Here is a 24,297-nt window from a genome sequence, read left to right on the forward strand (position 1 = left end):
CCATAGATGAGGGGGGGCAGAAGAGTCACAGGTGACACACTAATGCCCAGTGGACTGCCAGAAGCGCTCGTCCCCCCGGTAGGGTAAAACCGGAGTAGAGTTCACTGGACGGGAGTTTTCCCCGGTGCCGCTCCAAATGAATAGGAAAAAGGCAGCCACGAGCAGCGACATTGTACGTTGAGATCCCGAAACACGAGGAGGAAAAGCAGCCAGACTATTTCACCTCAATCAACGACGCCACACATTAGTGCAGGGAGAGTCCTCCAGGAATCCGTTCTGTGGTTTCCCAACCACCCGATCAACTCAGGGCAATACGTTTCGTGTCGTCAGACGTAAACAGGAAATCAGGCCGGTACATCGCTCCGAACAAAGTTAATAAACTGGACCAGCCGGAACCGACCCCGGGCAGCAGCAAAAAGCAGCAGGAACATGCACTACCCTGATAGATCAACGGCGTGTCCTCCCAGGCTCAGATAGTCCAAGGAGAGGCGATCCAGGTCTTGCAAAAGTCTTGCATGCAAACATGTTTGAATGATAATGTGCGCAGATGACTTACAGAAAAATCACTCTGTCATATTAGTAAAACAAACAGTCACAGTTAGAGACAGAAGGAGACGTGTGCTGCCATATTGGTTCCTAATTGAAACTCAAGACAGTGTCATCCTTGTAATGCCCAGAAATGTGTCTGTTAAAAAAACACTTGTGACTGTGCTGAATTAAAAAAAAAATATATATATATTATGTGTTTTTACAATCATGTGCCATGTGACTTTTTGTCATTTGCAAAAAGAATTGCACATGCAGATACACTTAATACGCCAGGAGAACTGTAGTAACTAAGAGGCTGTGTTTTGTCACTTCTTTACACTGTAACTTCACAATATAATTCATTATTATGTTTATGTGGCTGTTAATATACAACCAGCTGAAAATCTTCTGGCCATGAAAGGGTTAAGCAAGACTCTGTTATGTAATTGCTGAATAATGTGCAGCTGAGCTTTCAGACTCCTGGAATGAGGGTCAGCTTTCTGAACTGAAAACCCTTTCTGTATTTTATTAACAAAAGAATCAGTTTTACTCTGTGTGGCACTATCTTCAAAGTTGTAAATATCTGTACTGACTGTTTAACTCAGTGATTATTTCCCTGTGTGTCAAAACACATGGGAGAAACTACAAGTCAGGAAGTGGGTGGAGAGTTAAAAGAGTGCAGACCGTGTGAGTGGCAGGGCAGAAAGCAGGTTTTCTGAAAACAGGACGCAGGAAGAACACAAGAAGACGCAACATAAAAAGAAACATAGAGGATAAAAGAGACTAAAAGCAAGGAAACTGAACAAGGGCAAACCAGACAGGAGACTGAAGGAGAATAAAGAGAAACAAAGGAGGCTGTTTTGGAGGTCGGAGAAATTGGCAGCAAAATAGAAAGAGAAGAGTGAATATAACAACACAATGACATTCCGGCTGTTTGAGGGGAAGGACCATGCCTCCATCTACCAAAAGTATCGCTTTACGCCTCCGGAAGAGGTCAAGAACATTATTCTTCAGTACCTAAATACAAAGGTATGCCATAATACATTTTTATTTATAAGCACTTTTCTAAATACTCAAAGACACTTTACATAAAAACATAAAAGCGTATGCCATGAACAAATACAATACTGTGGATATACAGAAGCCTACATTGTGTTATTATAAGGTGTGCAGGTCCCTTTAATAAGAGTTTCTGCTTATTTGGTGAGCAAAATGAAGCAAAAAAGTATTCAATATATTGATATCAACAAGTACTGCATATCTGTTAACATCCTCAGAAAGGACAGCCACACGTGTTGGCGGTGGATCTGGGATGTGGGACAGGTCAGAATTCCCGGCTACTGGCCCCGCACTTCCAGGAGGTGGTGGGCATCGACGTCAGTGATTGTCAACTGGAGGTAGCCAGAGCTGTGCCAGGTTACCCTAACGTCACATACAGGTAAGAGTGTGTGAGTTAATCTGTATGTGTGGACCTCATTATGCTTTTAAAATAAAGTATGACTTTGAAATGATAGCACCCCAGAAGTATTTGGAGTTACAAGAGTGACCTGACTGTTGCACCTGCAGGAAGGGGACTGCAGAGGACCTTCATTTTCCAGATGGCTCTGTTGACTTGTTGACAGCAGCGTCAGCGGCCCACTGGTTTGATCAGTCGAGGTTTCTGGCTGAGGCAAGTCGGGTTTTAAAACCCAGGGGTTGCATGGCTCTGCTTGGCTTCGCTGATTCTGACACCAGACTTCACTATCAGGACTGTGGAGAAAGACTCAATCACATCTATGAAGAGGTGGGTGTAGAGTTAGAGCTCTACTTTCATTGGAGTCATGTTAAACCTTATCAGCAGTGCAAAGTTTTGTTGACACAAAGTGGCTCCATCTCCAATGCCTAAACGTAATAGTAACACACTGAAAAGGAGTGGCAACATAAATATAATCACCTTCATCAATGCTAAATTGAACAGTTCAGTTGCTGGAGTCAGGACATGGTCAGCTTAGCTTAGTATAAAGACTGGAGGCGCAGCACAACACCTAACCTGGTTCCATCCAAAGTTTAAAATTCACTCAAACACCTCTTAATCTTACTAATGTCACTTTTATCTGCACAGAAATGTAAAAACAAAAAAATTATTTCTGGGTGAACCAATCACAGTGCGGTTGCCAGGTTTAGTACACATCATGATTGTACTCAGACTTATATACTAAAACGTGTGCTTACCGTCCAAATCTGTAGCTGACGATGAAGTGTGCATCAGATATATACACTGCTGTTGTGGAGACATAAACAACAAAGCTTTCTGTCTTTTACAGGTGTTGGTAAGCACATTTTTAAAGAATGGACAAAGCCAGGCTAGTTGTTTCCCCCTTTCTCCAGTCTTTATGCTGAGCTAAAAAAAAACCCACCCACATCCAGATCTGCACCTAATGCAGAGGCACGGGATAGATATCAACCCTCCCATCCAATTCCTGAAAAGAAAGCATAAATATATTTCCCAAAAAAAGAAGTACCCCGTCAAGATAAAGTTTACAATGGTAACCATTGATCCTAAATGTTATCTTGTTTATTGGTTTATTTGTTTATGTATATACGTATATATATATATATATTATTTACAAAGCACATGCAGTACAAGCTCAATGCGTAAATGAACAAGTTAAACATTCATATACATTCACTTCCAGGTGAAGCAGGTGCTGTTGCCATACACTAGCAACCAAGTAGCTGTGTCTGAAAGTAAGCTGGAAGACCTCTACACAGCCATTCCTTTTCCAGACAAAGAGAGGTAATTATCACTCAAACACTGACTGTACCTAACCAACCTAAACACACCTCCGAGGTAACTAAACACAGTATCAATGACTGTAGAGTATTAAGTTGTAAATCAGTAAGACAGGGCAAGGAGAAGTAACTGAGAATGCAAAACCCCAAACCAGCAATTTTGTACCTCTGTCTTCCTTTAGTTTATTAAAGACAGGAAATAACAAAGTAGTTCAGGGCTGAAATCACAATCTGCGCTTGTTCCTTAAAACGGTAATGAAGCCATCTTGAATTAGTGATATATGCAAAGTTAAATTATGTCAAAGACAGTGTTTTTTATGTAATGATACATCAGTATAGTCATACAACAGGATTGAGTGTATTTGGGTGAACCTGACAATCTCGGTGAGGAACCTGGTGGGTTTCATCACGTCCTGGTCCATGTTCCAAGCTTACAAGACGAAAGATCCTCAGGCTGCTGAAGACCTGCTGCTCAACACTCAGAAGAGGTCAGCTGTCCACACACACACACACACACACACACACACACACACACACACACACACACACACACACACACACACACACACACAGCGTATACACACTGTACATGTCAGTTATTATAATCCAGTATTTCTTTTTCAGTTATTCATTTTGTGAATATGTCTGAATAATCAGTCACTACATTTCTTCACAGGTTTCTGGAGGAGATGGGAGTCACTTCTCCTGACACTAAAATGGACTTGAAAATGGGATATTTCTGTGTCCTGGCATCAAAACCGCAATAATCAACAATGTGGCACTGGCTGTGTGATTCTTGGAGTAGGATCTTTCAAAACGTTTCACAATAGAACAGAGGATTCCTTACAGCCTTGAATGCACACTGAGAGGTTACATAACTGGAAATTCTTTTGAAATATAACATGCCTACCACTGTTTATTCACAGAAGGGGTTCTAAGATGTTTTAGCTAAAGTGAGAAGTCATTTAGTTGGGGTATTTTCTTTAGCCAGGCCCCTCGTGACATACTTGGTGGTCCATTTACTTTACTGCTTCAGTGCTCTTCCTTTATTCTTTGCTCTTTCTCAGTAGGTGGAAGCCTGCTTGCTGCTGCTGACAGTTTGTATTGTGCCTATATTGTGCAACGTAAAAGAAGCCACAGTAACTTATGTTTATGGTACAGCTTTTTATGAAGATTTCTGTGTTTTAAAATCTACAGTAATTATCTTTTCAATAACAAATCTTAAGAAATAGAATATGCACAGGAACAGATATTGGGTAACCAATGTGTAATGTTGAAAGCTGAAACTCCAGTTAGCAACAACTGACATCTCACATCATAAGGGGCACATTTAAAGCAGCACTATGTAACTTTTGAAAGAAAACATAACACATTCTTTCCTTTATTTTGCCTCACTTAGCCTGGTATGACGAGTAGCTCATGGTCACTAATGTTAGCAAACTTTGGATATATATTTGCTGTGTAGGTGACATTATTGAGATATTTTGTAGTTTAGGGGGGTTAGACTTTTTACTTGTGCTACTGTTAAACTATGTTTTAGCACATCATGCACGTTTTGGAGACTAACTGAAACTGAAAAAATGTATTCATGCAGTTGAGCAATAAAGTCGTTGTTGAAATGTCTTTATGTTTACTGCTCTTTACACCAGAAAGTAATTAAATTCTGCCGACCACAACATCAGGGTGACACAACACTGACAATGAGTAACAAACAGCCGTGGTTAAAGAGTGCCCTGAGATTAGAAAGTGCAAGAAATCAGCGTTGCACACATAATTGTACACGTGCCGTGTGTGGGTACATTTGTACCCCATACACATCATCTGCAGGAGTTTCTATTGGTTCTGACAGAAACACATACCATCACATGACCCATAAGCTGACCCTTTACCACACAGACCTTTGAGCTTGACCTTAATTTCCATTGAACATAATTATTGTGGATTACATTCAAAACACAGCATTCCAATTATCCACAGAAAACAAGTTAAAAGCAGATGCCACATCATATTAAAAATGTAGTTTTGGACCTGTCCCTTTAAAGGCCCCCATTATCAAACATACCACGTACCAGTTGAAGTAGTGGGACCTCCCAGTTCCCAGGCACCGCCTGGTTTCCTCTTTTGTGTGTGTGTGTATGTGTGTGTGTGTGTGTGTGTGTGTGTGTGTGTGTGTGTCTGACTGCCACTAGAAAGGAATATACAGTCTTTTCAGTGTGGAAGTTATCTCATCGTATCCAGTAGAAAAACACGAGATCATAAGATAGATTACTATAATCTCTTTTTTAAAACTTATGCTCAGAGAAGTATCATCTAGCTATGACTTATCGTCTGTTTGAAGGCAAGAAGCATGCTTCTTCCTACTGGAAATACAGGATCTCTCCATCAGATCATCTAATACAACAAGTGCTTGACTTTCTGGAAAAACAGGTAGGAACAAGTGGAAAAATGCTGGTACCCTCTGTGTAATTAATTAATTATTGTAAATAGTTAATGGTAGAACTAACATTACAGCAACGTCATATAACATGTTCAATATTTTGTCAGAAAGGTCATCCCTTTGAGCTGGCAGTGGATGTGGGTTGTGGCTCCGGACAGGGGACAGTGCTGCTGGCTAAACACTTTGTCTCTGTGGTGGGGACAGACGTTAGTCCTGCCCAGGTGGAAGTGGCTCTGCAGAATGCTAAAGAGCCAAACATTACATATAGGTAAGCATGGACCAACCAAGAGTTGCAATTTATCTATTTTTCAAAACAAGAACTTAAACAAAAAATAAATAAGATACAGTCAGTGAAATACATGAATACATTCTGAAAGCATGTTGTCTTTCATCATTTTTCTTGTGCCTTAATTGAAAGTCCATGTTTCCCTGGTTAAAGAAGAGATCAAGCAAGCCTAATAAAATGCATAGTGAGATGTTTAGAAAAAAAGCATTACAATTAACATCACATTATTTATTCAGCTCTGAAACACTGTTAAGCTACTTCATTGAGTCTTGGCCAAAGGCCGAACAATGTAACCCTTGTCTGGTGAAAGTCGGTCATGCACTAAGGCCCATGCAACAGAAGAAATGTCCCATCAACACACAACATAAAATGTTTGGCACGGGTTGGTTATAGGTTCAGTACTAAGATGAGCCTTTGATAAGCAATGTAGCATGTTGTCATTTTAATTTGTATTTATTTTATTAGTGCTTTACATTTTGTTGTTAGGAATTCCACTGCTGCCACACATTTATTTTTATGAGGAGGAGTAAATCCCTTGGGCAAAGCATCATATGAATAGAAGCAGCAAGGGAAAAGTACATTTCCAATAAGTGAACTGAGAAACTGGTGCTGAACTAACAAAGTTTTTGATGCACTAAGCACTGGACTGAAATTTACACAGCAAAGAGTAGAACAGATACCCGGAAACCTCCTAAACTTTACTGTATCCTGTCACCAGCTGTGTTCTGGATCAACATCATGCCTACTGTATTGTCATATTTGGGTTATTTCTGCTCACATGGTCCTCAGCAGTGGCCAGAAGTTTTAGCAGTTCCTACTGTTTCATCTTTAGACAGTGTATGGCCGAGGAGCTACCATTTGCTGACAGCTCAGTGGACTTGATGACAGCCATGTCTGCCTTCCACTGGTTCGACCGACCACGCTTTCTCCAGGAGGCCCACAGAGTCCTGAAACCCCGTGGCTGCTTGGCTTTGCTCAACTACACCATTGACATGGAGCTTAGCTACCCTGACTGCTGCTCACACACACTCAACCAAGTGTGCAAAGAGGTGCTTACAAGAATAGAATATTCACCTTTTTGTAAATGTGCACTAATACACCTTCAGCCACATGTATAGAGATAGAGATAATGCCATTTGGCTGGGAAAATAGTTTTGCATAGTAACATGGGTATGAACATGATCAGTAAACTGTGCATAAACTGTACAAAGAGATACATTTATGATCACTTAAGGGTGATCTATGCCAATATAGTTTCTAAACTGTCCATAGTGATCAACACACATGCTTCAGAGACCTATTGATAGTCATGGACGAGGCAGATTTTGGTTCCTTGTTTGTAAAAGAACAACCACATCTAGCAAAACTGTGTATGTTTATATTTCTAATCTTGGTATGCAGTATTAAAAAAGCATTTAGGAGACTATACTTTCCAGAAAAGCAGTGCTAGATGAACATGGACCTTGGTTAAACCAAGTTGTTTCTCCTTTGACTAAAGTCTGATCAGTGAACTCATATGCTTTAGTATTTGGTATAATATACTATTCACAAAAGCACCAGCATCACCACCTGCCTCATCTGCCTGATCCATAAACTAACTAACTACAATACACTGACATACACTGCCGGTCATCACCATCAGACACATTACACAATTAAAAACAGCACCATCTAGTGGAGGTTTTTGGATAAAATATTCCCTCGACTGAGTGGCACAGTTATATCAATTGCACTCAGCTTGCATATATTTATTAAATTATGTGAAAATGTGGATTATGTGTTGATGTCAGGGGTTAAAGAATAGTTTACACTAACTCTGGATAGATTTTAGGCTTGTATTTAAGTTTGATTATTTTTAAATGGCTTAAGCAAATTAATGAGTGAGTAAAATATATCTGGTTCAGCCTATATATCATGCCATTAATGGAGTTAAATAAACAATCTTATTTCTCCCTGTTTGTTTGTTTTATCAGTTTTATGCAGCCTTGCAACCTTACCGCAGTCCCCACCTTGGACCCAGCTCTATTGAGTTATACCGGGAAGCCTATAAATCAATCCCTTACCCTGAGAAGGAGTGGTGAGTGACAGCATGCCTAGACCTGAAGATTTTCATTACCTCCTGCTATCAGCCATTTTTTTATATTTGTCTTTTTTTCCCTTTCTTTCTTTCTGTCATGGAAAAGGTCACTTTAATTTATCCTTTGGGGAAAATCACACTTAGTGGGACTTTATTTTTATTTTTTTTTAAAGCATTTTTTTTGGCTTTTATTGCCTTAATTTGATAGGACAGCTGAAGACAGACAGGAAAGGGGGGCAGAGAGAGAGAGGGGATGACACGCAGCAAAGGGTCGCAGGTCGGATTCAAACCCTGGGCCGCTGCAGCAAGGACTCAGCCCCAGTACATGGGTCACCAGCTCTACCCACTGAGCTAACCGGGCGCCCTAGTGTGACTAATTTGACAGATTTCCTTCTCCTCTTCCTCTATAGTTAGTCTGTGCACAACACTGTCAAATGAAAGAAGTAATGCTACAGTATGCTCTGTAAACTAAAGACTGAAGAAAATGGGACGACATGTACGTTACATCTACAGTAGCTTCATATGGACTCTGTGTGTGTGTGTGTGTGTGTGTGTGTTTAATGTATCCCAGGCAAGAGTGTGTATGCGTGAAAAGGTCCATGCCTCTGTCCAGCTACATGGGGTTGGTGGAGTCTTTCTCCAGCTATCAGGCTCTGCTGAGAGAAGACCCGCAGAAAGCCACCAGACTCTCCCAGGACATATGTGAAAGGTAAATGTCTAATGGCAGCATACATAAGTACAGTACGCACATTTATGCAAATCACACACACTTCACAATGAATATGTCTGAGAGGTAAGCTTCCTGTTGTCCCTGCACTACACCCTCAGACTGAATGATGACACACTCTCTGCTGTGTTCCTCTCCCCAGGTTGATGTCTATAATGAAGGTGACCTCTGTGGAGACAGATGTGGTGGTGGCTGTGAAGTATTTCTACCTTCTGGCCTGCAAACCACAGGAAGCCTGACTCTTGTCAGCACTCGCAGTTTCAAAAAAGTCATGAATGTAGTTGTGGACACAGAAACTTGAGCTACCCCCCAGTTATTTATCAACTTTTCTGTGAGCTAGTATGTTAGATGTCTGTTACTTATGTATAATTTTGAACTGCCTACAAATACCACAAACAGAATAGTTTGATATTTTGGGAAATACTGTTACTCACTTTCTTGCTGAGAGATAGCTGAGAAGATTGATACCACTTTAATATGGTAAATATGAAGCTGGAGCCAGCAACTGGTTAGCTTAGCTTAGCACAGAGACTGAAAGCAGGGGGAAACAGCTAGCCTGGTGCAAATATATATATATTTTTTTTATATTTTTTTTTAAACATGTTTTTACATGTTTTTTGCAAGAATCTAAAAACGGAGATATAATGTGTTGATTAGTGAGCTTTAGAGGTGCTTGTAGGAAGATTTCTTTCTGTGTGTGTGTCCTGTCTTTATGCTCAGCTAATCTAACCTGCTGTTGGCTCATCAACAAAATGTACCATACAGACATGAAAAGGGTGTCGGTCTTCTCATCTGACTCTAACAATCTAACTCGGGCAAGAGAACCTTCTGAAAATCTCAAAATATTGCTTTATATTCTGTGTTGGTATGTTGTACAGATGATCAGCTTTTATACATTTACTCTTTGCTAGTAAGGTGTAGATTTGTGTTTGCTTCATGTTAGCAGTAGCTACACTTGAATATTGTAAATGATCTGTTATGTCATTTTATAAGGAATTACCTTCTCTGTAGGTGTATGTAATATATAGAGAGGGTGTTTTAAAAAATACCACTAGAGGGAGACATTTGATCAAAATGCATGGGACTCATCATCATAGGCAATGACAGATACAGTAAAATGTTAACTGTATGTAAACAAAATTGATATTGTGTATGTTTTATTATTTTGTTCTATACAATAGTGACACTTAAGGAAATTGTCCTGCTGAAAGTCCACTGTGTTGTTGTCAGAGTGGAGATAAAGCCGGCTCCTTTAGAGAGAAGTCAGGCACTTTCAGACTTTCTTTCCTGGCTTGAAGGTCTCGTCAGAAATTCAAATTCCTATGATTCTGGTCATCTGGTCAACATACCTGACAGGATATGGCTGATGCAGGGATAAGCTGGGTCAGCTGCCTGTAGCTCTGTAACCTAGCAGGGGACCACAACCACCAACCAACCCATTCTTGTGGGCTGGAAAATGTCACTCCAAAACTCTGTCACCGACCGACAGTATCTTTGTAAGTTGCACCCTGTGTCAGATTTATTTCCACCTATGAAAATGGCTTATTGAAATGAATGAAAATGATTATTGATCTGATCTTATGCTATTTATCCAAAAGGAAGTGTTAGAGAAAGGGATAATTTAAAATCAGGGTTGTCACACATTTGGGCCAACACAGTATTTTACTTTTCTTACATTTGATACATCTACATATTAACAAGATACTGAAGGGGAATATATAAATTAAGATTTTTGTCAGCGCTCCATCTTCCTTTTCTAAAAGCAGACTACATACACAGTCCAACACAAGGTCATTAGGTTATGTTCCATGAAAGTTTCTCATAGCAGTGACTCTGACTCACTAAGAACCTCGAGATAATTTCACTTTTCATTTGATTTTTTTAGAAACCCATCTCAACCCATCAGACTCAGAATTTAGGATTCATATCCTTGTTATTTTTAGAGATGTTGTACTCACAACATGTTGGTAAGTTAATAATTCATGTAAAACAGTTCACGTGGAAAACATTGAGTTAAAAGAATACACATTTCATTTGAATATTTTATTAGTGATTTGTGAAGTAATAAGTACACCTTGTAGTAAAAGGACTTCACTACCCATAATGCATAAAGCTGAAAAGAAAAGGGCAATGTTATGGACATGGTTAGCTTTAGCTCTTGCCAAAGTTATGCACCCTTTGTGATCTTGAGCCACCTTGAGTGAGTAACCTATTTCATTCACTAAAGGTGAGGTGATTTTAAGTCCAGAGTCTCGTCATTTTAAAGTTAGACTAAGTTATAACACTAGGAGCTTTGTCACACAGTCTCACAGAAGTTGTTGTTAGTTGTGTTTGTGAAGCTTTTCATGCCCATGTGGAGATGCTCTCAGCAACCAACGCCTGAAAAATATGCTTTGACAGATTTTTTCTTTATCCACTTTCTTCCAAACAGAAACATCCAAGATTTTGCTTCGCTTGTGTGGTCTTGGCCTCTTTCTTGGATTTTGAATCATAGTCCATGTTGGAAACATTTATTGCAAGCACATTTTAGTGTTGGCAATGCAGAAATGTTACTGCAAGCCTTCAGTCCTTTTGTGCTATCGGTAGCTGCTGGCATGACTCGAGGCCAAGACCGGACTCTGATTGACACAGATGTTCTTTGCGGGCATGTTTGTATTGTCTGCACCTAGTAGCACATGGGTTGTCACTTTGTATAGTTTAGTAGTTTAGCCTTGAGCTATTTCATTTGCCAAATTCTACCCTACTAAAGCCATCATAATAATACGCAAAAGTGCTTTCTTGTTGGATAAAACATGATTTGGTGCCCTTTACGGTGGCCAGTGTGCAAGGTATTGTGATATATGTGCCCTCTAGGTTTCAATACATGCTAGAAAATTAGTAGTATTTAATAGTTATTCTTTATACTTTAAAAGAGTGTGTATGTTTCTAGTCATTTCTTTGGTGAAATAAACTGTATCACTGATCAAAAAGGTAAACATTTGTATTAGGGATCATAATGTTCCTGTAGGTTTGATTCTTCTGTTGACCTGCATGCAATGAAGTGTGAGATATACAAAATAGCAGAAGTTATGTGTGTAGCAGAGTAAGAAGCAGCTTCAGTGCTGCTGTATTGTGGGCCTGACTAGATAAACACTCAAATGTATTAGCAGCTGCTGTGAAAAGTGCCTATTAAATCATTACAGTTTACCCGTCAAATGAATCCGCATCTTTGTATTTATCATTTTGATGGACCAAAACATAATAATTATCCTTGTTGTAATTATAACGCAATCCTCTATTACACATCAAAGCGTGCTTTAAGAAAAGAGGGTAAATTGGTGATTGCTTAAATAAATGCAATGGTGATTCATTACAAATGGAAAGTAAGGCCACATTCGACAGCTCCAAGTTCTCCTTTTTTTAAACACATAGCACCATCTGGCAAATCTGAGCCTTCCTGTGTATCTGTTGTTGCAGCTGTATGAGCTCAAAGTTCCATTCAGATCTCCCACAAACATTCTGCTATTGTCTGGAAGATTATTGATGAGAAACATTACCTCTCCTCAAGGGGCTGCTGATAGGATGCTCCCTTCTCCAATAAATTATATCACACACATACACTGGGTTATATAGAGTATTTTAAGTGTACAATGCTGGGATAATTCAGGAGTCACGCACAAACCGAAGTCAGCCACGAAGGATTATCATACAAATGATTTTCGGCACTCATATTTGAATATAGGAATAAGAATTTACTTATTTCCATGGTCATTTGTATTCGTCACGAGAAACATCTTCCCTCCTCCTCCCATATTCAAATAAAGGAGGATTTCACTGATCAAACAAAAGCTAGTACTGCTCAAGTTCATTTTAAGTGTTAGTTCTGTGTGTATGAGTGGGAGACTTTAAATCCTTTTTTCTGTGACGGAAGAAAATGGACTCTAGCTCTTTACGTCAATGATGCCAGGCAGAGATAGTAACTCACTTGTTGCATTAAAATACTGCAGAGCTGGACTGACTTCAAACCAAACAAGCTGTTCTGTCAAACAGTGAGCATGTCTGGTGTATCTGCTGTACAGATGTTTTCCATCCCCTCATCAAAAGTGCTGTGGGTAACACCCCTCACTTATTCTGTGCTAAAACTAAAAGCCCTGACTACTGTGGAAGAAATGTTCTAATTAAAACATATTTCAATTTAAGAACAGAACAGAAGTGTATTATACTCATGTCATAAACTTTTTGCATTAAGTGTGTAACATTTAGGAGGATCTACAGGCAGGAATGGAATATAATATTCAAAGGTATGTTTTCATTAGTGTATAATTACCTGAAAATGGGAATTGTTGTGTTTTTGGTGCCTCAGAATGAGCCTGTTTTATCTACAGAGGGAGCAGGGCAGTGATGTTAACCATCATGTTTCTACACTAGCCCAGACTGGAAGTTTTTCAGAAGTTTCATGACCACGCTAGTTTCTCCTACATGCTTGGTAGGCTGTTGCCGTATTCAAATGGTTGCAATCTGCAACTTCACCACTAAATGCCACTAAATCCTACACACTGGTCCTTTAACAAAGCACATATTTATTTTGATTGAAAATGAAAAATGTATTATTTGTTACATATTTTTATTCATTTTTAAGTGAACTGTATTCCACAGGAGGTAACATTCAACAAATCTAATGGGACCCTGAGGGAGGAGCCACTCACCAAGCTGCTGTCCTGTAATGTGTCAGGCTGTTTATGTCTTTTTCTGACCTGACAAATGGGTGCTGGGGTTTACCTGAAATAACTAAACTAAGAGACTTACTCCTCTCAAAACCAGCTGCTGCAGTTACAGTAATTTAACTCAAGTTTAATTCAATTGTATCTATATTATGTGCAAAGCTTAGTTTAAAAAGAAAAGCCCTATGCCATTGTTTGTTCAGCCATCATTTTGGATCATGTGTTCTGTTTGCAGATAGGTAATTTGTTTTCTTGTTTCAAATGTACATTGAGTTGTTCTTGCTTGTTTTTATACCGCCTGTGGTTGTGGCAACCGTGCAACAGAAGTAAAGCAAGCACGCAGTATAAGACGGGATTTGTATTATTATGACATGTGCATTAGTCATGTTGTTGCAGAGAAGTTTTCCCCTTAAACTGAGTAGACACCACACTCACATCTGGGTCACATGGTCCAGCAGGGAGAACAAAGCCCCAGGTGTAACACTTTGGTTTTACATGATTAAGATTAGAGCCACTGGGGCCACTGTCACTGCTGCTGCAGTCACAGTCACGGTCTGATTTAAATTGACAGCCAGATGTCACTTTGATGGTATAACATGGATGATTTAAGATAATAAAATACATACCAAGTTATAGGTGAAAGGTTGAAATGGCAGTCCTCTCATTTATGGAAGTTGTTCAAATTATAACAGAATCCTTTGATCCAGACTTAAATATCTCAACAACTGTTGGATGGATTGTCACAATTTGTTGTGCAGAGATTCATGGTGCCCAGCAGATGAATCCTAACTCTGAACTTCTGACTTTGATGATCCCCTGAGTTCTGATCTAATGCCATCATCAGGTCAAAAATAAAATGTTTATGACACAATTCCTGCAAAACTAATGACATTCCCATCAGCCACAGCTGTACTTTGTCTCTAAGTACTAATTGGCAAATGGTAGCATGCGAAAAAGCTAAACTAAGAGACTGAGCATGGTGATTATTATAACTACTAAACAACAGCATGTTAGCATTGTCATAGTGAACTAGCATGCAGAGGTTAGCATTTTTCTCTGTGCCGAGACACCACAGTTTTAATGCACTCTGCTGCCTGGAAAATCATCATTAGATAGTGAGTATATAATAAAGTAAATGCATTAATTTCAAACACCTGCTAAAACACGTTAGCTGATGTACAGTAGTCTAGTCCCACCCTAATCAGCTACAGACAGTTCATACAGAAACCATTCATTTTACCTCCACTTACCATCTTACTAACACATTTTAAATTACATTTCAGTGATCTCACAGTTTAAGCATCACTAGACGCATCTCGTGTACTACCAGTGGTACTTGTACTATTGTTTAAGAACCAGTGAATTAAGGGAACTTGGGATCCTACCATTTTGCATCTTAAAAATGCATCGTGAAGGAAGGACGAAAAAAATAATTAAAAAAAAAAAAAAAAATAAAAAAAAAAATATTTTTTTTTTTATTTTTTTTTTTTTTTTTTTTTTGGTGGGGTTTTTTTTTTTTTTTTTTTATTTTTTTTTTTTTTTATTTTTTTTATATAAAAAAAAAAAGTTAAAAATATCAATTTTTTTTTTTTTTTTTATTAAATTTTTTTCAAGTGAGGAGAGTAAACAACACAACCTCAGATTTCTTTAGTCTCTGAAATTTGCATCACCTGCTCCACCTGCTGAGTGACTGAATCTCACTCACGGTCGGAAGGGTGAAGATGAAAGTGAGCCGACCAGTAAATTACCCCTCAAGACAACCCAAAGCCTAGATTGTACGTACACAACATAGCAGCGGGAGGCAAATCCTAATATTTTAATACCCGGCGTGCAGACAGCAGATGTTTTTTGACTTTAGGTGAACATTTTCCAAATCACTGTTGGGCTACAGACATCAAAGTTGACAGAAGCTAATTTAACATTTAATTTTTCAAGAGCTAAGTCCGCACAGATAAACAGAAATCTGAAATTCCTCAAGGTGCACCCTCTGTCAGTTAATTACCCCCTTTGGGTAGAAGAGCGCGACAACTTTTATTATCCCCCTCATTACGCTGTTGTTGAGCTCATGGACCCAGAAGTGACAGATATATTTCAGTTCAAACTGAATGCCTTCATCCTCAATGTTGGATTTACTCTTTTATGAGTCATTTGAGGAGAGGGTGGAAAGTTTTGTTTGTTGATACGTTCAGTATGTTCCTGTCCACAATTCTTGATCCCATCTGACCGTCTGTTCTTTATCTCTTGCTCCTGACAAGGCGGAACTAACTTCACCTTTCCTCACTTCATGTTAATTTTGATCTTTTCATTGTTTGACTGTAAATCTGCATTCTTTTAATTCATTCGTTTTATTTAAAGAGTTTATTCAGCTGCCCTTGTCTTGTTTGTTACAACTGTACAACATATTAGTACCCCTCCCATAAACAAATACAGATGTGTTGTCCTCACTTGACATTCATTGAATAACAAAAGCAATGTGTTAAGCACACCATGTGAAGAGGAATGAGTGAACATAACATTGTCATGAGGGCAAATCCTTCAGCGTGTGAGCATCCCAGAAAGCCTGATGGCCAACACCTGTCTAAACAGATGTAGATGAAATACAATATAATCATCCACTCCAAGATTAATAGACTCCTCTTTTTTAAAACATTCATCTAACCAGGCAGGTCAGTCAAGAACATGTTCTTGTTTACAGTGACAACCCCCATGGTCCTGGGTCCATAACAACTGGCTGAGTGAATCACAGTTTTGTCCAAAGACTTTAGGGTGAATTGGGTTTGCTCCAAGAAACGAATGAGCTGTTCTGTGAAACAGCGAGTCTCATTTTTCTATTTTGCAAATGGTGCTCTTTTCATAGCATATCTCTCTCTCTCTCTGTGTGTGTGTGTGTGTGTGTGTGTGTGTGTGTGTGTGTGTGTGTGTGTGTGTGCAGGACAGGTAGATAGGAGGTTTAGTCATTCAGTATGGATGAGTCTAACCATCATAATTATTATTTAATTAGGCTATAATTATCATTATCAATCTTGGAAGGTGTTATTAACGTGTTCATTTAGTTAATTTGGGGGTAATTGGCAAACCAAAATAGATAAATGAGTAAAGTAAATAAAATAAAGTATTACAGGAAAAGGTTGCTGGTCTACAATGGGGCAGAAAAGCTCACTCATAAGGAATATGACAATTAGAGCATAAATGCTTCTGAATCAGAATCACTTTTACTGGCCAGGTATGCACACACATACAAGGAATTTGACTCTGGTTTCACGTTGCTCTCAATGTACATACACAGAAATATAATATAATATATCTATAATAATATATAATATAATTACTATATATATATAGTTACTTTATATACATGAGGTAGGTGGATATGACAGTATATACTTACAAGTATGCACGGCATGAGTACACTTTGTGTTTGTTCAGCCAATGTTTTTTTTACTGTGTATTTAAACATGATAATAATTTCTTAAGTTTTTTATTCTGCAAAACTTTCTCTCATCCCTTTTGTCTGTAGCGAGATAATTTTAAACTTTGGTTAAAAAACAGCTGCCTATATTAAACAAGATTGGGGAAGTGGAACAATCTTTCCTGGGCTAATGTGTTAATGTGAAGTTTTTTTTTCAACGTGTAAGTTAAGTGACAGTATAATTGGAAATAAGACAAGATAAGATGGACCCACACTGGAGAAATTCACTTGTTACAGCAGCTCCAGATACAACATAGCAGATAAAAAAAAGAAAAGAAATACACATTAATAGAATTAGGGTTGTATGTACACTATATACAATGTTTTTTTTATACAGATGTGATTTAAATTAAAACAGAATATTACACAGGTTACAGCAGGAGGTAGTGGCATGTTATAAAATATAGAAAATATAAATATAAACAGCAGCAATTTAGCAAAAGGATAAAGTCTAGACAGGGCTATGAATATACAGTACAGGTTTTAAATACTAATGTGCATGTAAGAACTTACATACATCATACATAAACAGTAGTAGTGCAAACTAAAATATATATATATATATATTATAAAATGCATGCAGTAAAACATACCCACTCAGCAGCAGCAGGTGTAGTGACTGTATGTTAACCTTCAAACCAGAACCAACTAGAACCGACTCCAACCCGTGCACTGCCTCTGCGGAACTATTTATCTGCCGCCATGTCTACACGGACAACAACAACGACCGGTATTCACTGCGCTTCCGTTGCCCATGACACCGGAACGAAGTTCTGACAGCTGATTCTCCAATCAGTTCATATCCACTCCCCCCCTCCCCACACACACACACACACACACACATAAATAAGTATTTTTGAAGTTATTTACAGCCGGACGGGTCTCCTGTAGTCTCCGGGTGGAGTCGCACACGGCGCTTTGCACAGAGGAGGGCGGATGATTATGGTGTAGCACACGGAGCGCGTTAGCTCTGAGACAGTAAGGTAAAAAAAAGATAACACACACACACACACACACACACATAACACTGGCTAACATGGATACTGTGATAAGAGTTTTAAACGCTGAGTAAAACGAGGGGCATGTCTCGGTGAGCTGCGGTGAAATGTGCGGAGGAAAGGAGGCTGGTTGTGAGTTGGATAGTGCGTCTAGCTTAGCTGTGATTAGCAGTGTTAGCGGATTGTTATTAGGGTTAGTTAACGAGCTGAAAGGACACACACCAGACTTATAAAAGGTATTTTACATTAGCATTAACTTCCTCCATGTGTTGACAGCTTATGGTTTAATATGGTCATAGCAGATAGTGGTTGCACAGCCAGAAGAGAAACAGATCTTTCATGGCTGTGTGCTTGTTTATTTGTTGTTTGTTGTTCCACTGCCAGCTGTGTTGTCTGCTTATGCTGCATTGGCCCTGTTCCTATCCCCACAGCTGTTTGACTAACATCCAGGTAGTTTGAGTCTGTGAGTGACAGCTGAGGCAGGTGGGTGTCGAGTCAGACTCAGTGACACACATTTTGTGGGCTCACTGATACTTGATACCTTCACTTTCTGCTGCTGCCGCTTCCCCAAATGAGCTCAGACTGGACACACAGAGTGGAGAGATGTGAGGTTAAAGGAGTTCTGCACCCACCGGTGAAACTGTACCACGGTGAAATAGTGAGAGGGGGCATGGGACATTTTCAAAACAGCAGAAAAGGATCACCAAGACTGAGTTAAAGTACGTTAGGTGATTGATGCAGACAGTGTGTTTGGGTGGTTGTGAGTCTCTACTGATGCTGCTGCACCAGGAAACGAGGATTGTAAATGTCTTTTGAACATTTTACATGTCCTGAAAGCTGCTTTAATAGTTTGTTATTGTGTTTTTAGATGTTGACATAAGGCTTGGGCCGTGTTGAGGTATATCAGGGTATTTTGAAATCCCCAAATTATCATTTTCATCTGATGCCCCCCTTTTTTTTTTTTTTTTTTTTTTTTTTTTTTTTTTTTTTTGGGTGGTTTTTTTTTTTTTTTTTTTTTTTGTTTTTTTTTTTTTTTAATTTTTTTTTTTTTCCTCCTTTTTTTTTTTCCTCTCCCTTCTGGGGGGGGGGGGGAAGATGAAATAATACCCCCCCCTCCTCTTTTAAAAAATTTTTTTTTTTTTTTTTTTTTTCCTTTTTAGAGCCCCACATGTGAAATTGCGTTGCTCCGACTCGTTTGTTTCTCTGACTGTCTCTCATCGCCTCTCCCTTGAGTCAGTGCTCAGGTATGCTACAGTGACTTCTATCACCGGCAGCTCAGCTATATTCTTTATATACGATATACCCCGGTGCAATGTCAGTATAAAGGTATGAAGAAGTACATACCGCCTAAGCTGAGTTGACATACTGTATTCCTGTTTGTATTTCAAATCAACATTGCTTTTTCATTCTTAACTTTTGAATGACAACATTTTATACATAAAATATTTCAACACGTTATCTTTGCCAGACTGTCTCTGTTGAAATATTTGAATCCATTATGTGTATTATGTCTGATTTTACAAATGCACAATGCAATAAATGCCAAATTATCAACAATTGAAAGGCATAAGAAACTCTCCCAGGAAATCAGTAAACAACCACTCCGACGGTTGGTTCTCGGATGGCATTGATAGTTACCAGAAGACGGGTTTACAAGGAGTGAATGCTTTCATCTCTGAGTTTAACAATGTCATGCCATAGATAATGGCTTCCTGCCGCAGCACCATTAATAGGAAAGTTGGCAGAAGCATAACATTGAAGTACTTCGCTGTTACAGTGAGTCTGTTGAATATTATTTAGCAATTTGTGATACTTGTGTCTGTTGGCTCCTTCTGTCGGATAACCTCAGTTTTTTGAGAGTTAAATGAGAGTGTCGAAGATCATTTGTTTTTTTAATCTTTTATCTTGTTCTTTTTATTTTTTTTATGAACTTCTAAGTTTCTTATTGCTTACAACGGCCCCATAACTGAATACTCACTGTTGAATGTTAATGTATGGTTTTGGCATCTTTGAGCAGTGCTGAAATGTTCATCTGAAGGCTATACTTATGTGTCTCTCAGTAGAAATCCCCCAAAATATACAGCATTCTCCCTAAATGAACTCCTCTCATTTCTCTGAATGCATGCTTGATTTGATCATGAATGTAAAGAGCAGATGGTCAAAATTCAACTGCGTGGTTTATCTGTTGTAGAGGATAGGCTTTGTGTAAAGAAAAAGTTACACAAAAGGAGGCTGTCTAGTGATTTACCTCAGTTTACTGCAATTAAGATGACTACAACTTAACACTTACACTGTTAGACAACTTGGAGTCTAATTGCACTGTAATTAAATAGTGTCATGGTAGTCAGTTTATTGCTATAATAAGCGTACTAGATAATAGATTTGACCCTCTATTAAACACTCGCCTTTTCTATTCTTTTTATCTCTTTGTTATGAGATCTAGTCTGTAGATAGCGTGAACAAGCGATAGCTGATGAGTGTTACTAGCCCGATGTGAAAAGATCTTGGTAGGTGTAATTTCTAAGCACAACTGAGCTTTGGCCTTGGATATCGTTTACCTTTTTTAAAGACCTTTCTCTGATGTTTTTTTCTCCGTCGTTCAGCTTTCCGTTATCTATATCTGCTTCATCTGTACATCGTCGTGGGTGGCTGGAGTCTCTTCCTGCACACTGGGCTTAAGGCAGCCTGGACAGGTTGCGGGTCTTTCACAGGGCTGAGACGTCTAGACCTGACGACCATTCACAACTGCAAAAGTTTAGAGTTAGTTCACCTTGTGTGCATGTCTGTGGACTGTGAGAGGAAACTGAGCTGAGAATTCCTGGGAATGAGAACGGGCTATGAAGTGTGTAGTAGAAACTGCGGTATCTGTGAAACTCCCCTGTGGGCCCTATCTAGAGCAAGAGTTTGGTTTGTCCGGTGTAGGCTCCTATAGAAACATGGTGGTTCAACAAGGCAGATTCCATGCAAGGTATGTATGTAGATAACAACATACAGACCAGCTCATTCTAAGGTAACAAAAACACACAGATAGTTGTATTCATGGTGGGTCAGTGGTAAGCACTGTCGTCTCTTTCAAATTCCCGCAGGGGCAGGGGCAGGGGCAGGGGCAGGGCCTTTCTGTGTGGAGTTTGCATGTTCTCCCTGTGTTTGTGTTAGTGTCCTCCAGGTGCGCCAGTTTCCCCCACCATCAAAACATGTATGTTAGGTTCATTCTCCAGTCCGTGCCCTTGACCATCGTACTGGCTTAAAGTTGGACCCTAGGCGCTGCATGGTGGCTGCCCACGAATGCAGAGAATGAATTTCTCTACGAGGATCAATAATGCATATGATGAATGAATTAATTTAACACAGGCTTCTTGAAAACGTGGCCACTTTGTTTATTATTAAATATGATGTGTATCTGCAGTCTTTAAACATTATGCTTATTTGTGCGAAAAAAAACGTATTGTTTGTTTAAAATTGGTTGTAGGATTTGCATGTGTACACATATGTGTCCAATATTATGTCCATTTTATATACATTTTTGCTTGATTCTGCAATATAATTTGATTGATTAATAAATTCTTTATGTTCTCTGTGATTGTTAGGCATTTGAGAAGCAGTGCATTGCAGCACAGCACAGCGTGGGGCAGAGTGAGGAACATTACAGCAGCGTAGCCATGCTTACATTGGCCAGTAAGCTGAAGAGGGATGATGGAGGAAAGACGGGCCGTGCCTCTGGAGCCTCCGACTCCGCCCACAGGGTCTCCATCAGGGACCGCCTCCTAACCAAAGGTACTTGGGTCATGGTTCACTTCGTCCATCATGTATTTATACAGAAGCAAACCACAACTAGGCAGCTAAATGTTACATGACTGACACTGTAGGCCATGACAGATGTTATTTATAGTGCTGTCAAACGATTAGAATATTTAATCGCGATTAATCACACATTTTCAGCTATTCTAAATGTCCCTTGATTTCTTTTCGTCCCATTATTTTTTTCTCATTTTAATGCTCTTATCAACATGGAAAAGTGGATCGGCTTGCTTTGTGCAAATGTTCTTTTTATTGAAAACAACATTGGCATATACTGTAGTGTTCAATTTCACACTAACATTCTCACTTGGAGCAAATAATCTCTCACACAATGTAACACTGTCCATCAATAAAAGGGTGAAAAAAATACTTTGTCACACAAACAGCCCCTTAAACAGCCCTTTCTAAGGGATCAAAACAGGGTGATACAAAATAAAATGCTGCTGGCCCACTATCATTTACAGTATTATGTATAGGATAGTGGGGCAATATTAAAAACCTCTATCAGTGTAATGCCCTTCAGCACATCATCTGAGTGACTTACTTTTCTTTCTCTTGGATGGCTATTGCCTTGTGGAAGTTATTTTTCCCTCGAGGTACTGAAGTGGTATGGTTTGATGCTCACAGGCATGATAATAATACAAGGTCAAGTCAAGTTCTGAGGCAGGAAACCTCTAAATGAGCTGTCTTGGGACCTGGCACTTCCTAACGCTGAACCTGAGGATGACAAGCTTGCTCTAACAAACTGATGTTTGAATAAGACATATCCCATCTTGCAGAAGCACAAAGGATCCTGCTCCCTGACGAGATCTTATTGTTGTCTATCTGTCCTGAATTTGATTGTTTCAGTATCTTGGTCTGATTCACAAACCAATTCCCACTGATCACTACTTTTCAGAGAAGTTGGCCATGTAAAATAGCTTAATTTGAAATAGAAATACAGTGCTTGTTAAATAAACTGGGACAAAGGGTATATAGTCAAACACTAAAGCAGCTGATATCACTGTTAGGCACACCTTCAGCCAGAAAGGAGGACTCTGACTTAGTGTTTGGACGTCGATACACAGCTGAGAACCATTAAAATAAATTGTGGATGACCCTTGGGCAGAACTTTTTAAAATATGGATAGGGACCTGACATTTGGCAGACATGGGCTGCGGAGAAGAGTACTCGTTCTGATAAAAGCCAGTTGTATGTCTCACTGGACAAAACAGTAACTCCCCACTATCTCTGAGGGAGCTGTTAAATAGCTGACCCTCTGCTGTGCCCGCCATGTGGAGGGGGGGTAAGTGAAAGAAGTATCTAATAATTACACTCTGCGCATCTAAAAGAATGTGTTTGTGTAAATGACAATGGAAAATTCTTAGCATGACACACCAGAACAACAACACAGACGGCCCAGAGACGAAGCAATTGTTCCTCCCATTTTGTAGATTGTTAGTGTTAAACTAGCTGACACAAATGAGCAGTGAAAAATCCAACCAGACGCAACCCAGAGGCAACACCAGCTGAACATCTCTCTGCTCTTTACGCGTCTTCTTTTTCCGTCCTCCCTTTTTTGTTACCCACTGATCGAGTCATTCTTTTCTCCGCTACATTGTGTTGCATGCCGAAGACAACCTATTTTATAACTTGCATGTAAGACAATAATGTTTTTATTCAGGTAGCATTTAACTCATTTAAGAGTTAAGAGTGTGACAGTGTCAGCTCTCCGTGTGTAAAGATCTGACATATTTGCGCATGTGTGTTTGTGGCGTCGGTCTTTACCCTCTTCTCCGCTCTGCTTATTCATTATTCTTTTTCTCTCTTAACAGAAGTTGCAGAACTTGAAGCCAATCTCCCTAGTAAGTACGCTCTACACTTCCATACACACCGATCTCATTCAATTAGTGGAGACAGACTCATTCTCTCTGAATTCATTACACTTTCCGTTCCTCTCCGTGTTTACAATGCTTGTTAAGCCCCACATCTCCGTCTAGTCAATAGAAGTGTGACAGTTGAATAATAGACTTAATATACCACACATTCTTATAGTGTCCACCTGGTTCTGTTTCCCAACTAAGGAGCTTTTATTTAGTTTTTTTTTTTTTTTGTCTCTTTTGCTACAACATGGAGGAATGTTGCTAAACGAGGGTAACCCGTGCTTGATGTATTATTCTGGCTTTGCCGAATATATGTCAATATATTTGTGTTTCGGGAATGAGGGAATATTAGAACAATTTTCCAAATGTTTGAGATGAGGCAGGAAAACAAAAACCAAGCCCATAGATATGCTCTGTGTTCGGATTTTTGACAAGTTGCTTTGATCATTTGAGATGTAGGTTATTTGAAAGAATATTTTATGCCGTGTAGCTATTCAACCAGAATCTGATAATTGGCTTTTTCACAGTAAATTAGATAAATGTGTCAGATTTTCAGTAAATTATATTTTTGATTAAATAGGGCTTATAAGGTTTTCAGATGGACTCTTTTGCAATTGTCTACGCACGTCAAAATGTCTTCATT

The 24,297-nt window shown here is 39.1% G+C and overlaps 3 protein-coding genes across 4 annotated transcripts in view; all 3 read left to right on the forward strand.

The window, feature by feature from the left end:
- Positions 1 to 335: 335 nt before the first annotated feature.
- On the forward strand, positions 336 to 4,923 carry zgc:162396 (uncharacterized protein LOC555292 homolog). Its single transcript, XM_051404188.1, has 6 exons — positions 336 to 1,557; positions 1,806 to 1,966; positions 2,095 to 2,311; positions 3,204 to 3,304; positions 3,651 to 3,788; positions 3,977 to 4,923. Exons 1-6 carry the CDS (start codon positions 1,447 to 1,449, stop codon positions 4,065 to 4,067), a joined length of 819 nt encoding a protein of 272 aa, XP_051260148.1. The 5' UTR covers positions 336 to 1,446; the 3' UTR covers positions 4,068 to 4,923.
- A 102-nt stretch (positions 4,924 to 5,025) lies between these two features.
- On the forward strand, positions 5,026 to 12,022 carry zgc:162780 (uncharacterized protein LOC555377 homolog). Its single transcript, XM_051404187.1, has 6 exons — positions 5,026 to 5,727; positions 5,845 to 6,005; positions 6,856 to 7,072; positions 7,997 to 8,100; positions 8,672 to 8,809; positions 8,970 to 12,022. Exons 1-6 carry the CDS (start codon positions 5,617 to 5,619, stop codon positions 9,064 to 9,066), a joined length of 828 nt encoding a protein of 275 aa, XP_051260147.1. The 5' UTR covers positions 5,026 to 5,616; the 3' UTR covers positions 9,067 to 12,022.
- A 5,709-nt stretch (positions 12,023 to 17,731) lies between these two features.
- Positions 17,732 to 24,297, forward strand: part of ube2f (ubiquitin-conjugating enzyme E2F (putative)) — a 44,550-nt gene continuing 37,984 nt past the window's right edge. Inside the window, exons 1-3 of one of the 2 annotated variants that reach the window (XM_051404861.1) lie at positions 17,732 to 17,979; positions 21,582 to 21,768; positions 23,607 to 23,636. In XM_051404861.1, coding sequence (XP_051260821.1) covers positions 21,654 to 21,768; positions 23,607 to 23,636 — 145 coding nt within the window. In that variant the 5' untranslated portion in view covers positions 17,732 to 17,979; positions 21,582 to 21,653. Of the gene's footprint in view, positions 17,980 to 18,091; positions 18,231 to 21,581; positions 21,769 to 23,606; positions 23,637 to 24,297 lie in introns of those variants that run through there. The other variant, XM_051404862.1, reaches the window with a different exon arrangement.

The sequence above is a fragment of the Dicentrarchus labrax genome, unplaced genomic scaffold, assembly GCF_905237075.1.
Source record: "Dicentrarchus labrax unplaced genomic scaffold, dlabrax2021, whole genome shotgun sequence".
Taxonomy (NCBI): domain Eukaryota; kingdom Metazoa; phylum Chordata; class Actinopteri; family Moronidae; genus Dicentrarchus; species Dicentrarchus labrax.

What these genes read in the sequence shown, in the direction of transcription:
- zgc:162396 (XM_051404188.1), top strand. Translation starts at nt 1,447, where the DNA reads ATGACATTCCGGCTGTTTGAGGGGAAGGACCATGCCTCCATCTACCAA. An exon ending in TTCAGTACCTAAATACAAAG is followed by an intron (nt 1,558 to 1,805) that starts GTATGCCATAAT and finishes TAACATCCTCAG; the next exon opens with AAAGGACAGCCACACGTGTT. An exon ending in CTGCTCAACACTCAGAAGAG is followed by an intron (nt 3,789 to 3,976) that starts GTCAGCTGTCCA and finishes ATTTCTTCACAG; the next exon opens with GTTTCTGGAGGAGATGGGAG.
- zgc:162780 (XM_051404187.1), top strand. Translation starts at nt 5,617, where the DNA reads ATGACTTATCGTCTGTTTGAAGGCAAGAAGCATGCTTCTTCCTACTGG. An exon ending in GAGCCAAACATTACATATAG is followed by an intron (nt 6,006 to 6,855) that starts GTAAGCATGGAC and finishes TTTCATCTTTAG; the next exon opens with ACAGTGTATGGCCGAGGAGC. An exon ending in TCCCAGGACATATGTGAAAG is followed by an intron (nt 8,810 to 8,969) that starts GTAAATGTCTAA and finishes TCCTCTCCCCAG; the next exon opens with GTTGATGTCTATAATGAAGG.